Source organism: Montipora capricornis, chromosome 13, assembly GCF_036669925.1.
Source record: "Montipora capricornis isolate CH-2021 chromosome 13, ASM3666992v2, whole genome shotgun sequence".
NCBI classification, from domain to species: domain Eukaryota; kingdom Metazoa; phylum Cnidaria; class Anthozoa; order Scleractinia; family Acroporidae; genus Montipora; species Montipora capricornis.
Genome location: NC_090895.1, coordinates 35,163,842 through 35,177,669, shown reverse-complemented (window position 1 = coordinate 35,177,669; position 13,828 = coordinate 35,163,842). Strand labels below are relative to the sequence as shown.

General features: G+C 40.0%; 1 protein-coding gene across 1 annotated transcript in view; it reads left to right on the top strand.

The window, feature by feature from the left end:
- The window catches only part of LOC138029199 (DNA polymerase alpha catalytic subunit-like), a 44,165-nt gene that overhangs the window by 12,260 nt on the left and 18,077 nt on the right, over positions 1 to 13,828 (top strand). The window contains exons 17-42 of the mRNA XM_068876904.1: positions 252 to 306; positions 388 to 445; positions 559 to 618; positions 853 to 906; positions 1,006 to 1,080; positions 1,202 to 1,275; positions 2,136 to 2,200; positions 2,319 to 2,356; positions 3,251 to 3,313; positions 4,566 to 4,622; positions 5,197 to 5,281; positions 5,432 to 5,493; positions 6,238 to 6,327; positions 7,016 to 7,075; positions 7,179 to 7,235; positions 7,981 to 8,101; positions 8,295 to 8,364; positions 8,784 to 8,823; positions 9,357 to 9,398; positions 9,561 to 9,608; positions 9,841 to 9,908; positions 10,420 to 10,462; positions 11,179 to 11,278; positions 11,880 to 11,995; positions 13,046 to 13,141; positions 13,788 to 13,828. The exon at positions 13,788 to 13,828 is cut by the window's right edge and continues 10 nt beyond it. Of these exons, the coding sequence (XP_068733005.1) occupies positions 252 to 306; positions 388 to 445; positions 559 to 618; positions 853 to 906; positions 1,006 to 1,080; positions 1,202 to 1,275; positions 2,136 to 2,200; positions 2,319 to 2,356; positions 3,251 to 3,313; positions 4,566 to 4,622; positions 5,197 to 5,281; positions 5,432 to 5,493; positions 6,238 to 6,327; positions 7,016 to 7,075; positions 7,179 to 7,235; positions 7,981 to 8,101; positions 8,295 to 8,364; positions 8,784 to 8,823; positions 9,357 to 9,398; positions 9,561 to 9,608; positions 9,841 to 9,908; positions 10,420 to 10,462; positions 11,179 to 11,278; positions 11,880 to 11,995; positions 13,046 to 13,141; positions 13,788 to 13,828 (1,738 nt within the window). The remainder of the gene's footprint in view (positions 1 to 251; positions 307 to 387; positions 446 to 558; positions 619 to 852; positions 907 to 1,005; positions 1,081 to 1,201; positions 1,276 to 2,135; positions 2,201 to 2,318; positions 2,357 to 3,250; positions 3,314 to 4,565; positions 4,623 to 5,196; positions 5,282 to 5,431; positions 5,494 to 6,237; positions 6,328 to 7,015; positions 7,076 to 7,178; positions 7,236 to 7,980; positions 8,102 to 8,294; positions 8,365 to 8,783; positions 8,824 to 9,356; positions 9,399 to 9,560; positions 9,609 to 9,840; positions 9,909 to 10,419; positions 10,463 to 11,178; positions 11,279 to 11,879; positions 11,996 to 13,045; positions 13,142 to 13,787) is intronic.

Genomic DNA, 13,828 nt, shown 5'->3' with positions numbered 1-13,828 from the left:
AGAATAGCATACCAGAAAAACATGCTATGTCTTATTAGTATATTCTTTATATAAAGAATGCTAACGAGGAGTGTTTTATCAGGATATAAAGCTCATGCATGTGATGTTTTATCTGTGTTTTGATAGGCTGTTAAGCTCATGAATTATGAATGAGTTTTTTAATGTCCTTTCAAACACCTGTTTGCCTTTCTTAAATGCTGCTGCCTTCTGCAATTCTTTACAGCCTACATCTATTCATTCATTTGTTTAAGGTACTGTCTACCTGTTTGGAAAATTGTGGATTGAATCTGCCAAAGCGTTTGTCAGGTAATTAAATTTTCTTTGCCTTTCCCCTTTTTTGATAAAACAAAGTTTCTGATTTTCGCTTCTTTCTTTTTCATGTTTCAGTTGTTCATTGGCTGTCAAGAATATTGAAAGACAAATATTTATCCTTCCAAGAGAAAAGGTACAGAGATTTTTTTCTGTCTTTTGGTCTTACATTCCTTAAAGATCCAACAAATTATGATGAAATGGTTGTAGAAAATAACTACTTTGTGTGACTTGTCTTCTTCCACACAGAAGCGCGATGTTGATGGATCAGAGACTGACCAGCCTGTCACATTTATTGATGTATATCAGGTGATTATTTCATTTTAACATTATTATGATTTTGAATGAGGATGCCAATTTTGCTGTTGCTGGCGATGATAAGGATGGTGGTGGTGACTATGATCACGATGACGTGATCGGCGGCAGTGTTCATGATTCTGGATAATTTTGATGGTGTTTTTGTTTACGATGATGATGATGATGATGATGCATGCCTTATTTTGCACCATATTCATAGAATTTGATTTTACCTTTCACTCCCAGGAATTCAATGAGAAAATAGCTACAAAACACAAGATAATGAAGTTTATCTCGAGGGTAAGATTTCTTCACTGCGCCTTGCAATTAAACAAATATTCTTAAACTGCTTCTGAATATGTTTCCTTGATGTGATGTTTGTGATGTTTTCTCTTTCAGAAAGTCCAGAAAGCATATGCTTTTGAAATTCAAGATGTTCCTGTTATGTCAGATTACTTAGAAGTCAGATATTCAGTAAGCAAACTTGTCTTGGCATGCTTTCTGGACGTTTTTGTGTTTGTACTGAGTCTCTTTTACAAAGTGAACTAGTCAAAATCTGTACTTATTATAATTTTATTTGGGTATCTCTTCCTAGGCTGATCATTCGCAGTTACCCTCTGATCTCTCTGGAGAGACTTTTAGCCATATCTTTGGTACTAATACTTCAAGGTAACTATTATTGAAAATGGTCCATTATTTCCTCGCTGTGCCGTGGCTGAATTCAATTATTTAGACTCCCTTTTCAAAGTATGTCTGAATACAAGATTAATCTGGTCTTTCTGAACAAACATTAAATTTAGCTAGATGTTCTTGATACTCTATGTCACTCTCAGGTCACAGGGCACTCTCAGTGGTTTCAATAAGTACAGAAAACCAATGAAAAGGATCGTCTACTTCACCCAGAAAAGTTGTCTAGTTTTTGCCTTAAGGGGGGGGGGGGGGGAGGTGGGTGGCACTTAACTACAGAAAGAGAGTGGTTGACATTTATCTCGCTGCTTTGCGGCTCGTTAAATATCCACCACTAACCACGTCCATGTCGGTGAATAGTTGCTAATTATTATTATTATTTCCTCATAATGAGCCTTGTCTGGATTCAGTCCTGACTCCTTTTAATGAGTCCAAGTGCAAGCTATATGTTGTGATAAGAAAGGAACTTTTGTTAAAGTGTCTAGTCGTTCTAGCGCTGGAGCACTAATTGGGGACACTGTAAACTGAAATTAACAATTAAGGCAAATCAAGTCAAATTTTGGTTTTTGAGGAGAGGGGAAACTGGACTCTCCGTGCAGAGCAGAAAACCAACAAACTCAACCCACATGTGACGGCAAGTCTGGGAATTGAACCCGGGCCACATTGGTGGGAGGCAAGTGCTCTCACCACTGTGCCATCGCTGCACCCCTGATAGTTTTATCTCTCAGAAGAATGACTCTAAATACTTGTTTTAAATAAGCTGCCCCATTGAATTCAGCAATAGCCCATAATTGGCTTCACCAGGTTCTCTCAAGAATAATGCATTTTTTTTCCATCTTTAGTCTTGAAATTCTGCTCTTGAATCGAAAAATGAAAGGCCCTTGTTGGTTGAACATCAAGATGCCTCGTAAGTTTAATTTAATCTTTCTTTGATCTTTTTTGCCTTAAGCAATATGCTTAAATCATTAATTTTGTCCTTTTGAGGCTTTTTCTAATTTAAATTTTCTTTGTTCTTCCTTGGATAGAGCTTCCCCCGCAACCAGTCAGTTGGTGTAAAGTAGAGGTTAGTCTTGCTGAACAGAGAACTGTCTTACTTAAGTGTGCATTGAAACTCTAAACTATTAAAAGTGTTCTTTCTTTTGGGAAGGGTGAAGTACCTAGGAATAACTGCAAGCAATTATTATGTTACATAATAGAGACTAATCACTTGCTGACATTTGACTAGAGCACAAAGTTTTGAAAAACCCTTTTTCAGCTCATTTAGACAGTGGACTAGCTGCTTCCAGAATTAGAATTTCCCAGTTTGACCTTTGTTTACGTCATTGCCAGATCTCTTGAGCTCACACATACAGGGGAATTCACAGAAGATAACGGTCAAAATGGGCCAATATTACTGACTCAAATTGAAGTTAAGTACTTTGTCTGCATTTCAAATTTCAAATGCAGGTAAAGTGTTGTTTGATAAGAAAATTAATATATTCTAATCCATCACCTGTTTTTTAGCAATTAGAGTGATTAGTGATCTTTAATAGACCAAGGGATAAAAATTAACAAAAGGTGCGGTAATTCATAAGTGAGCCAATAATAATAATTGTCACTCCTAATCACCGTCGCAAAGTACAGCAACGACGCAGGTCAAACTGGAAGCATACAATGGCGCCTCAGGCAGCCGCTATCTATACGGTCCATGTGTAACATTGGAGTACAGCTTACAGCCAGCTGGAATCAGCTGTATGCTGGTTTTTGCTGAGGGGGGAAAACCTGAGAACCCGGAGAAAAACCCTTAAAGCGGAGAAGAGAACCAACACATACTCAACCCACTAATGGCGTAGGGTCCGGAAATCCAACCTGGGCCACATTGGTTGGAGGTGAGTGCTCTCACCACTGCGCCATCCCTGCTATTGAAGATCGTGATAACTAAATCCAATTTAATTTATTTCTATTTAAACTCTTAAAGGCAGTGGTCACCAAACCTGATCACCTTGAAGTTGCAAGTCACCAAGATCCACCACCACCCATGGTAATGAAAAGTAGTGTGAAATAAGCGTAAATGCACTTGCAAAAAAAAATACTTCAGTGTTTACTTTTAGTCAGCTGTTAGTCTGCTGAGCTGAGGAGCAGTAAATTATAAGGACTTTTATTGAGAAAAATAATCAACTGCACACTTCATTTGAAAGCAAAATTGTGCACGAAACTGCTTACTTTGCTGATTTTCTGAGGTTTCTAGTCTCCTATGTGCTTTCCCCTGTTCTATATGATTTTCAGGGTTTTTTTGTGTCTTTGCTGTCCTTGATTGCATAATTTATTTTCTTAAGGTTGGAAAAATGGAGGGGAGCCTTCAGCAGGGGTTATCTAGGGGTCAAATAATTGCCCTTTTTTACTTGCTGATTATCATCCTTTCCTTTTAATGTGATATAAATATGCTACTGGTAAAAGGCTGCCGTTGCCACAGTTTGAAGGAGTGGGTGGAATTAGGATGCCAAACTTCCAAACAAAACATTTATGGTACCACCAGTTGGTGAAGATAAGTTTGAATTATTGTTATCCTATGCAACTTTATGGCTGGCTTTGGCAAGCAAGGTGAAGTTTTCCTTTTTGTTACTAGAATAAAATGTGTTTTGGCACTTTTTATTCTAACTGCTTTTTTGAAATCAAGCAGCTTCTTGTATACATGTAGCTTTCATTAAGTTCTTCCAGTAGGACCTGAGCTAATGATAAAAATGTTGTTGTCTTTGAGCAGAAAAAGGGGCACTTTTTGGCAAATAATTTGGGCAAAAGTTAAGAATCCGATCCCACCAACATGTCAGCCGACTGTCAGTCGACTGTTGGCGGAATGTCGGTCAACTGTCGGTCAATTGTCGGCCGACGCGTTGGCCGCTGTTTAAACTTATAACGTATAAGATACCAACGACGTGTCGGTGGTGTATCGACCGATGCGTTGGTGGGATCGGATTCTTAACTTTTACCCTAATTTGTAAGTTGTCCCCATTAATTTTCTCCAGCCAGGGTAGCATAAAATCATGTCTGATTGCCAACCTTGTTGTGGTGCGAACCTAGATCCTGCTTGAATGTCCCATTAAGAGCCATCTGAAAAAGGATTTGTTCATGTCCCTAAACAGGGTAGCTAATTGGCCCTAGTTCAAATTTGTTGTATGCGCAGTGGGTTGCATTGTTTTGCGTTCAGTAGCAATAAAACCTTGGGTCCAGATTCAACTTGTGATACCTGTGGTTGTGTAGGTTGGTAAGGAATCTTCTGTTGTCTGTTTTATTAGGTTGTTATGAGCCTTAGTTTTAGGACCATGTTGAACACCAAGAATCACACTCATGAGGTATGAGCTAGTCAGTATTATGGGAGAGTACTGTTTTGTTCTAAAGCTCACCTTGACTGTTTCATGGGCCTCCCGCTGCTTGCATACTTGGACAAGCAAGATTTGGAAAAATAGTGATTCATTTTAGGTGTCTTTGTTGCCCCTGTGAGGGAGGGGTGGGAAATAATATCTCCCAAGATTGGGCGAGTAATCTGACATCATTCTGATGTCATTTGTTGATTGAATGACATGATTTTGGCTTGTCTGAAACTGGGATAAGTTCCAGTCATGCATGCCCTAGTGGGCCCTTGTGTGTGATTTTACCTGTTTACCCTGCCATTTCAAAGAAATATTTAATTTAACTATTGCCCTCTTTTGATCTTGAAGAAATGAAACCACTACTTTTCCAGGGAGCCCTTATGACAAATTTAAATTTGTGACTTTTTTTGCTATTGTGATAGCCTGTGTGGCAGGCATTTGAAGCAGAAGGGAAAGGGAGAACTGGTGTAAGAACGAGGAGGGCGTCCTCCTCATTCCCCCACCAGTTCTCCCTTCCCCTTCGAGCTACTATTGTGTTTGTTTCGTTTCCTTTCAGATCATTGCTATCTCAGCTCTTGTTCACCATGAGGTGTCATTAGACAAAGCTGCACCTAAACAAATGTTTCAATATCATTTTTGTGGTAAGTTTTATGGAAGAAATTATTGTGTTGGATTCTACACTAATCGAAGTATAATGGAGTCAGCCTGTAAACTATAGCTCAATAGCTGAGTGCGCTTTCTCTACACCAAGAATTATTATTTTGTTTTGTTTTCTTTCTTCGCTTTTCCAGCTGTGAGCAAACCTAATGATCAGATGTACCCTTACGACTTCAAAGATGCTGTTCGAAAGAAGGTATCTACCATGAGTTAAAATTGTAGCATTTTTTTGGTAGTAATAAGGAACAAATCCTATGCAAGGCTTAAATCAATAGTAGCGACCTTACGATTGTAGTACAAGGAGTACGACTGTGAGTACAAGTTCTCAGTTTTTAGCACACACATTTCGAAAATTTTGGTTCTTTAAACGTAATGCTAGGCCCAATACAGAAAACTTGCACTCTTAGTAGTTCTCGTTGTCTAATCTGAAAGTCACTAATATTATTTTGATACACCTTACCTGAGATTTAACTTGCTTTGTTGTCTCGGCTAGCTAGCTACTCAGCTGCTCTAGGTGTGAAATTTGAAGAACCATGTAATAGAAGGAACTTTCACTTTCTTAGTTGAGCAGTCAAAAAACAACGAAGTACTAAAAAAAAAAAAAAAACAGTTACCATTTGGCAATCTTACATCACCACAGCTTTAGACCTGTGATCTGTGATATGAACATCAATGAGATGCTTGATGTGAAGACTGCATTTTTCACCCCCGCATTATTAAATTTTTGTGTTTAAAAAATAACTAATTTTGTTGTTACCAGTATTAACTCTGTAAGAGCCCAAATGGTTTGCATTCTGAGGGATACCCAATGAACAACCTGTTTTATTCTTAGTTTGAAGAAGATGTAGGTTGTATGTAATTTAGATTTTTCATTTTTCAAGTGTTTTGCTTATAGTTAAGAAACAGTTACAAAAAATGAATTTTAATTTTATGTCCTCAGCAAATTAAAATGGAGATCACAACATCAGAAAGAGCGCTTTTAGGGTTATTTTTGGCAAAGATACACAGAATTGATCCAGATGTACTTGTGGTATGTTTCTATTCAAAACAGTTTTTCCCCCTCTTTTTGCTCTGTATGTACCCTTTTGCATCTGGCCAACTCTTAAGAGCATTTTGACCTGAACTCCTCAAGTGCTTCAAATTGGCTGTACATTTGGTAGGCTTTACCAGGACAAATTAACTTATTTTTACTTCAGAGGGAACCTTATTCTTTAAACATTCTGTCTGTTCTACATAAAAATACATTGGGTTCCCAAGAGGGGTGGGGTTAGCAACATGCTTGATCAAGCCCCCTGCTGAAAGGTATCTGTGACAACTTTGTCTGGAATTTCTCTGATCCCTTCCATCACACTGAGAGACTGGGGGGAATGTATCATACTCTCGTTCAAGCCATACTAACCCCAGAGGGGAAAGGGAGGCAGGGTGTGAAAGGATTGACATTGAATTCTTATCAAGGGAATTACAGGAAGGCTAGAAATGGCTGACAAAACTAGTTTCCTTTGGATTTTCAGAGGGCTTCCTTGCAGGAGGTTTTGCAAATAACCTCCTCAGATTTAATCCAGGCTAAATTCTATTTAGCTGGGAAAAAAAATGTTGTCACAGCCAACCCAACTGTTCAAAGCAGTTCCCAAGAAATCCCACGGTTACCTGTTAGACACACGTTAACCAGCTCCCAAAGTATGAATTCTTATTTCTTGTATTTGAATAAAATTTGTTAGGGTCATGACATCTATGGCTTTGATCTTGATGTTTTGTTGCACAGAATCAATACTTGCAAGGTAATGTAAACTTACTTTTTTGGACAGAAGCCTGGCATAAGTTTCATTCTTTTAGTTTCCAATCAATAACATCTTCCAATTTCACCTTTTACCTCTCTTTTAGATCCCTCACTGGTCTCGACTTGGACGACTTAAAAGAACCATAATGCCAAAACTCTTTGTAAGCACCACGGCTTTCTTTCTCATTTTATTTTGTGTGTTCTCCGAGTCCACTTGTGAGAGAAGTGTATGTTAAACTCACTTTTTTGGGTGTGTTGTTCTCGTGGATGCTGTTTGTCTTAGAGAGGCTTAAAGCAGTTTAGTTCCAACACTTTCAGGAAACAAAACTTTAAAAAGGATTTACTCTATAGCATTGTATCACCAAGCAGGTTAACCAAAGAAAACAACACTAATATTTTTGTCTTAAAAATACGGTCAACATTGCACCCTATATTTTGCTCTTTAACGTATATGATATCTCAAAAACGAACTTGAGGATCCCATTTTTTATTGCTGGAAAGTAACTAGGGGGCCTAGAGCCACCTTCCCAATTCTCTGAATCCAGATTCTCTGCTCCAGAAACTTTTTTTTAACTGTCCGAAGAGTTTCATCTGGTGATTACTTTCCAGCAATGAGAAAATGAGGTTCACCAAGTTGTTGCTTTGGGATACAAGCATTCACAGATAAATTATGGGGTGTTTTTAGATGGATTGTCTGTTGCTATGGTGACCTATTACACTATAATAAGGAGCGCATCTAATTAAGCAAAAATTGGTGTTTCGTATGCTACCATAACATTGCCAGTACGTGAAAGTGTCAGAGTCAATCCTTGTAATAATCCAATCGCTTGAAATTGTTGAAACTGCTTTGAGCCACCTTAAGCTCTCTTTTAACTTTGTTAAGTTCCTGTTGTTTCTTGTATACAGAATGGTGGTCCACACAAGGGAGGCAGCCTTCTTGACCGTTCCATCACCTGTGGCCGCATGGTATGTGATGTCAAGATTTCCTCCAAGGAGCTCATTAGATGCAAGAGCTATGACCTAACAGGTATGCCTTGACTTTTCCAACTTTCTTGCCTGCGAGTGAACTGCCATCTGCTTTTGAAGATGGGAACATAGTTTGTTTCGTACTCAGATGCAGCTGAGTACCATCTACTTTTTCAAATGAAACTTTGTGGTGCAGATGATTATCTCACAAGGCTGTTTTTAAGTTGTTGTCCTTGTTTGGTATCCTTTTTCAGCATTGTCTTGGGCGGTTCTCCAGTTGAGAAGGGAGGAGATTGATCAAGATGAAATTCCCAATAAGTTCAAGTAAGTTGTGAAATTAGGGATGGTACCCAGAATGTTAACTGTCGTTTGTACATAGTTTTCACTTGTTCTCACACACCGCTGGGAGCCATGCCAAGCCGAACCACACAGCCTGACCTTTATTAACAACAGAACATAATTGTCTTACAATGGCACAAAAAAGTGGCTAGAGAATAAGATCACCTCAACTGAAACATTCTACAAGTACTTCATGGGTGGGCGGGTGGGGCATGTCAGGCAATGGCGGATGGCAAAACAAAAACTGAAACTTTACACGAGCCACGTGACCTGAAAACCCCCCAGAGACCTGTACCCAGACTCCCAGCCATGTCTGAGAAAAACGTTTTCCGCTTCTTTCGTTCCTCAGCCAGCAGAAAACCACACTTTTCATTGATTCTGGTGTTTTTTCGTTCTTGTTTTAGTTCTTCTGATGAACTACTTCACATGTTTGAGCTTACTTCGGTAGGTGACATTTTTCTATGGTTGTGGTATGTTCAGTGCGCCAAAATCGAGCAAGCAAAAGAGAGTCTCTGCTGGCAGGGTGTTTGTGTCAGCCCTTCCACTACATTTATAAAGCAAATATCAAAGGCGCCTTTGCACACCAGTGATAAAAAGAAAGCTTTTGCTAGGATTGGATGCAAGCTTCAGACGCGTCTTGGACACGCTTGAATTTCTGGAGTCTGATTTGAAGCCGTCACTGAATGAAACAAATCTCAAATTCTCGCGAAATGTGTGTATAAACACGGACTTATTTTCATTCTCGCTCCAAGACATACTCATTTGTTGTTTCACCTGTTTTTCCCGATATAACAATACATGGAGTCAGCAACATTCGTAAGAGACTTGACAATTATTTTAGACAGTTAGGAATTTGACATGCATTTTAGCTCGAATTTTCTGTTTTAAAACATCTGGCTTGTGTTGGAAGTGCCCAAAACGAAAACAAAAATGACCTGTTTCTCATGATAAAAACGGTGTTCTTTCTCCTTTTACAGATGGACGCTTTACTATCATTAAGGATCATGTATGATCTCAATGTACGTATCTATGCATGCAACGATCTTTGTTGCGTTAACGGTCTGTCTTTGTTCACATTTTATAGGAAATTTGAAACACTGTTGTTGTTGCTGTAAGCTCTTGTGTTTTCTCAGTCTCTTCCTGCTGTTGTAACTTTTCGATTTGCTCGCAATTCCGTTTAGGTTTTGCCCCTGGCATTACAGATCACTACCATTGCTGGAAACGTCATGGTGAGTGTGGTGACGTACAGTTTCCATGGTTTCGCTGTCAGTGTTCAAGCGCGCGTTTGTTTACTCACGTAAAATGGTTTCCATAGAAATTCATTTATGACATCACTGAACTTAATGCTACGTTTCTCGCGGGAGTTTTCAATGGCCTCTACAAAACCTGTCACCCTGATCCCTTATATGTAATAACGTATGGTACGACTGAACTTTTTCTTTTGGATTTTCTTTTGTTTAGGCTAGAACTCTTCTCGGCGGCCGCTCAGAACGGAATGAATTTTTGTTGCTTCACGCCTTTCATGAAAAGTAAGTTATTTTGCAGTCTCAAAATTGGCTGGTTCCTGATACTGGGGAGCGGCGAAAATGGGTTTTTGAAGCAAGCGGGAGAAACGAAACAAGCTAGCTAATCTATCCACTATGTGATCAAAAACAGGGTGGCATATTTTTCGTAGTAAAAATGTGTAGTGACCACCTTTGAACAGTACCAAAATCGTAGTTTAACAGAACTGAAGATATCGATAGTTTGAACTTTTAAAAGTGCTTTGCACAAAGAAACCCGACAAATTATAGAAAAAGCTTGACTTTGATGTGTGTTATTCATTTACCCCTAAGATCTTCATTTCTCGCTTCGTAAAGCAATGACCTTAGGAAGTTGCTCTTTTTTGGAGAACAGTTTTCCAGTTTTCTTAGGTCCTTCACGGCAGCACGTTCGCTTACCTCTGACAATATAGAGGATTTTTTCTTAAAGTCACCCTTTCTCGAAAGAGCGAAGAACGCGTATTCTTAAGGTAGCTTTTATGTTTTGTTTTTATCACAGGAACTTCATTTGTCCTGACAAGAGTTACGGCAAGAAACATGTGGTAAGAACTGGACCTGCTTTTACAGCAAGAAGTGTCATGTTATAATTATTTCTACATGGTCATTCCCATACTTGATATCAGCAGGGTTAGAGATGGTGACAATTCGGCTAGTAGCCATCGATTGCAGCCTCCAACTTGAAGACCTGGCCACGGTTGTCCGAAAGCCGATTAACTTAATCCAGGATTAGCGTAAACTTTTGTTTGATGTTTTCAACTTTTTGGTGAAAGTTTTTTTTTCCTTATTTCTGTTTTTCAAGATTAACTTATTCTAATGTAAAGTTGTGCCGAATATCAGCGTTGAAGAGCATTTGGGAGTAGAGAAATAAACTCCTTGGTTAATTTTTAACCTGGGATTAGCGTTAATCGGCTTTTGAACAACCGGGCCCATTTGTTTAAAAGTGCCGAATGGTTATTTGCCTGACAAGATGTTAGTGGAATGGCGGTATAATTGTTCGGAAGTCTGGTAGATGTCTTTTAACTTATAATTGATGGAAAATGTATGACGTATGACATACTTCTAATATTTTAAATAGAGATCAGTCGTAGCTGTTATCAAAGCGGGCTTCCCTGCTTTTGGCAAGCACTTGCTTCCCACCAATGTGGCCCGGGTTCGATTCCCAGACTCGGGTTTCTGATTGAATAAACTTTGTTCATTCTCGTTTACAGTGCCCCCAATTTGAGCTCCAGTGCTAGAGTTTCTTTTCTTTCGTTTTCAGGCTGAGCCAGTCGAGAATGATGATGACCAACCTAGGAATTCCAAGAAAGGAAGAAGAAAGCCGGCTTATGCAGGAGGACTTGTGTTGGATCCCAAAAAAGGTATTTCACTGAAACTTATTGAAATGCTCGATAGCCTATTACACATTTATCGGACAAATTCACCGCCGTAAATCGTTCATACGATTCACTGACAAGACACAGGTCACATGACGTTAAAATGTTGGTCAGTGCCTTGAATAGTGAACAGTCCCTCTTAAGACTAAACTCAATCCGACGATCTTACTGGTCCACAGTGATCGGTTACGTCATATCGGTCAAAAATGGCGTGAAGCGTAGGCCGACCGTTCACCCCTACCCCCTCCCCTCCCCTCCTCTCCCCAAGCAGGGAATGCGTTTAGAGTAGGCAGTGAAATTCCTTCTTCCCCTCCACTAAGGGCAATTTCTTTTGAGAATAGTCGGCCACAAAACATGGAGCTCGTTGTGTTCGGGATTTATGGCCATGCCGGACGAACAAGCGACATTCTAAGAATGTGTTTTCCTGCACTTTGTTATGAAGTCTCGCTTTTTTGTTGTGAACTTGATTTTGCATTAAGTGTTTTCAACCTCCCATTTCTTTTTTTTCTCAGAGAGTAGCGTGGTTAAGCTGTAAGGGAATGATGTTGGTTTTTAATGGAAGGTATTTCTTTTTTTCTTCTTTAAGGTTTCTATGATAAGCACATTCTCTTGCTAGATTTCAACAGTCTGTATCCGTCAATCATTCAAGAATACAACATCTGTTTCACCACAATCAGCAGAACAAACGTTCCAGCCAGTGGAGTGAGTATCACTAGTATTCAATTCAAGTTGATTTTTGATTCCTAGGGTAAAACTTCTCAAGCTGAGCACGGAGCCTTGTCACCGTTTTGAATAGGAAATGAGTCACTCCAGAAACCCATAAGGGTTGAAACGTGCCAACTGATTGGTTGAATGTTTCAGTGCTAAGTACCATATTTGGAAACCCCTCGCTCTTGTTGTTCCAAATATGGTACTTAGCAAATTGTAATATTCAGAAGCTTGTTTCCCAGCACACAAGGGGCCGTTACACGTTTCAACCCTTATGGGTTTCTGGTGACTCAGGACGCTCGGATTAGGTTCTCAGTGAAAACAAGGGATCCATTTACATGCCCCAGCACGATCCCCCAGCACTCGGTAACGTCCCCTTTGACTTATGGCTGTTTTTGATCTCGTGGGTGGGCTCATACACCATAATCCTTTTCGAAACATCATAACGAAGCCGGCCACATTTTTCTGGAGAATTCAGGTCAGACCACAACTCCGGGAACACCTTGCCCTGTTCACTTTTCTTTGATAGTTTGTGCGATCATTAACGCCCTAAAGAGTTTACGAACAAGGGTTGTGAGGCGGTGGTACGGTTTATAGCCCTTATCCGAGAAGACTTCAAAGCCTAACCGGATGTAATTACAACGGTAGCACTTTCTCGTCAAGTATTCAAAGGCCCTGAGTGTTTGTCTAGCCGGAGTTGAACTCACGACCTCACAATGAGTCCGATGCTTAACCAATTCAGAGCCAACCGGTCGGCAGGCAGAAATGAATATAAAGCAGAAACAATGGCCTCTAACCCTAAACACAATAAAGCTGCGTCCCTTTGCGATGCGATGAAAATCAGAGCCTGTATGTAGCCTGCGGAGCTGGCGGGTATTGGCGTGAGAAGCAAATGCCGCGAGGAGAATGGGGAGTATTTCACAGCGCCTTCAGCCCATTCTCCGCGCCAACAATACCGCCATGCAGCCACGCAGAGGTTGTTAGCAGGCCCGCGGGTACTTTGAACCGCTCTTTAGTGAGAGGATTATTTGGTCATTGATGCAGGCTGGCGAGGATGAAGTTGTGGAGTTGCCTGATCCTGATTTGGAGCCCGGTATACTGCCAACTGAAATCAGGAAACTAGTGGAACGACGGAAACAGGTTTGTTATCCCAAAACGGGTTTAGTTTTCTTCGCGAAGGTGTCAGTTTTTCTGTTTTGGGCGATTTATATTTGTGTCGACGCCAAACGTCGTCGAGCTCATAGGGCCTTGTTTTTAACGTTGGGTCGATTATTTTTTAACATGTAAGTTCGCCGTGCACTACGTTACGTCATGTTCTAGGACTGAAATTCTTCAGTCTTTTTTCGAGAACACATGATCCCAACAAATTGACCTGCTCCCAACTAAGGGGCTTCGTTGCTCCAGATAATTGGGAGGATCGCTTCAGTCTTTGTTCTAGGATTGTAGTTTCTTTACACAAGCATCTGCACGATTGGCAAGATTAGGGCAATCGTTACCTGCTACAGAACATTTATTGCGAGGTTTTTGTTGATGTCAGCGAAGAGTCCCTAGCTTACCTCGCTCCGTAGCCTTTCACCAATCAACTCAAAAACGAAAGTAACCATGACTCTCATGTACGCTTTTCCGGCGCTTAGCATCTCGTGCTTCATGTATTTGCTGCGAGTCCGGATAAGTTGGTTTCTTTGGTTTTGTCTCCCTTTTGCTGTGATTTGCCAGATATATTATCGATTTTGCCGAAATACGGAAAAAAAAGCTGTGGAATGATAAGTTCAAATTTGTTTTATAGGTAAAAGGGATGATGAAGAATCACAGCCGCGACTCGGATCA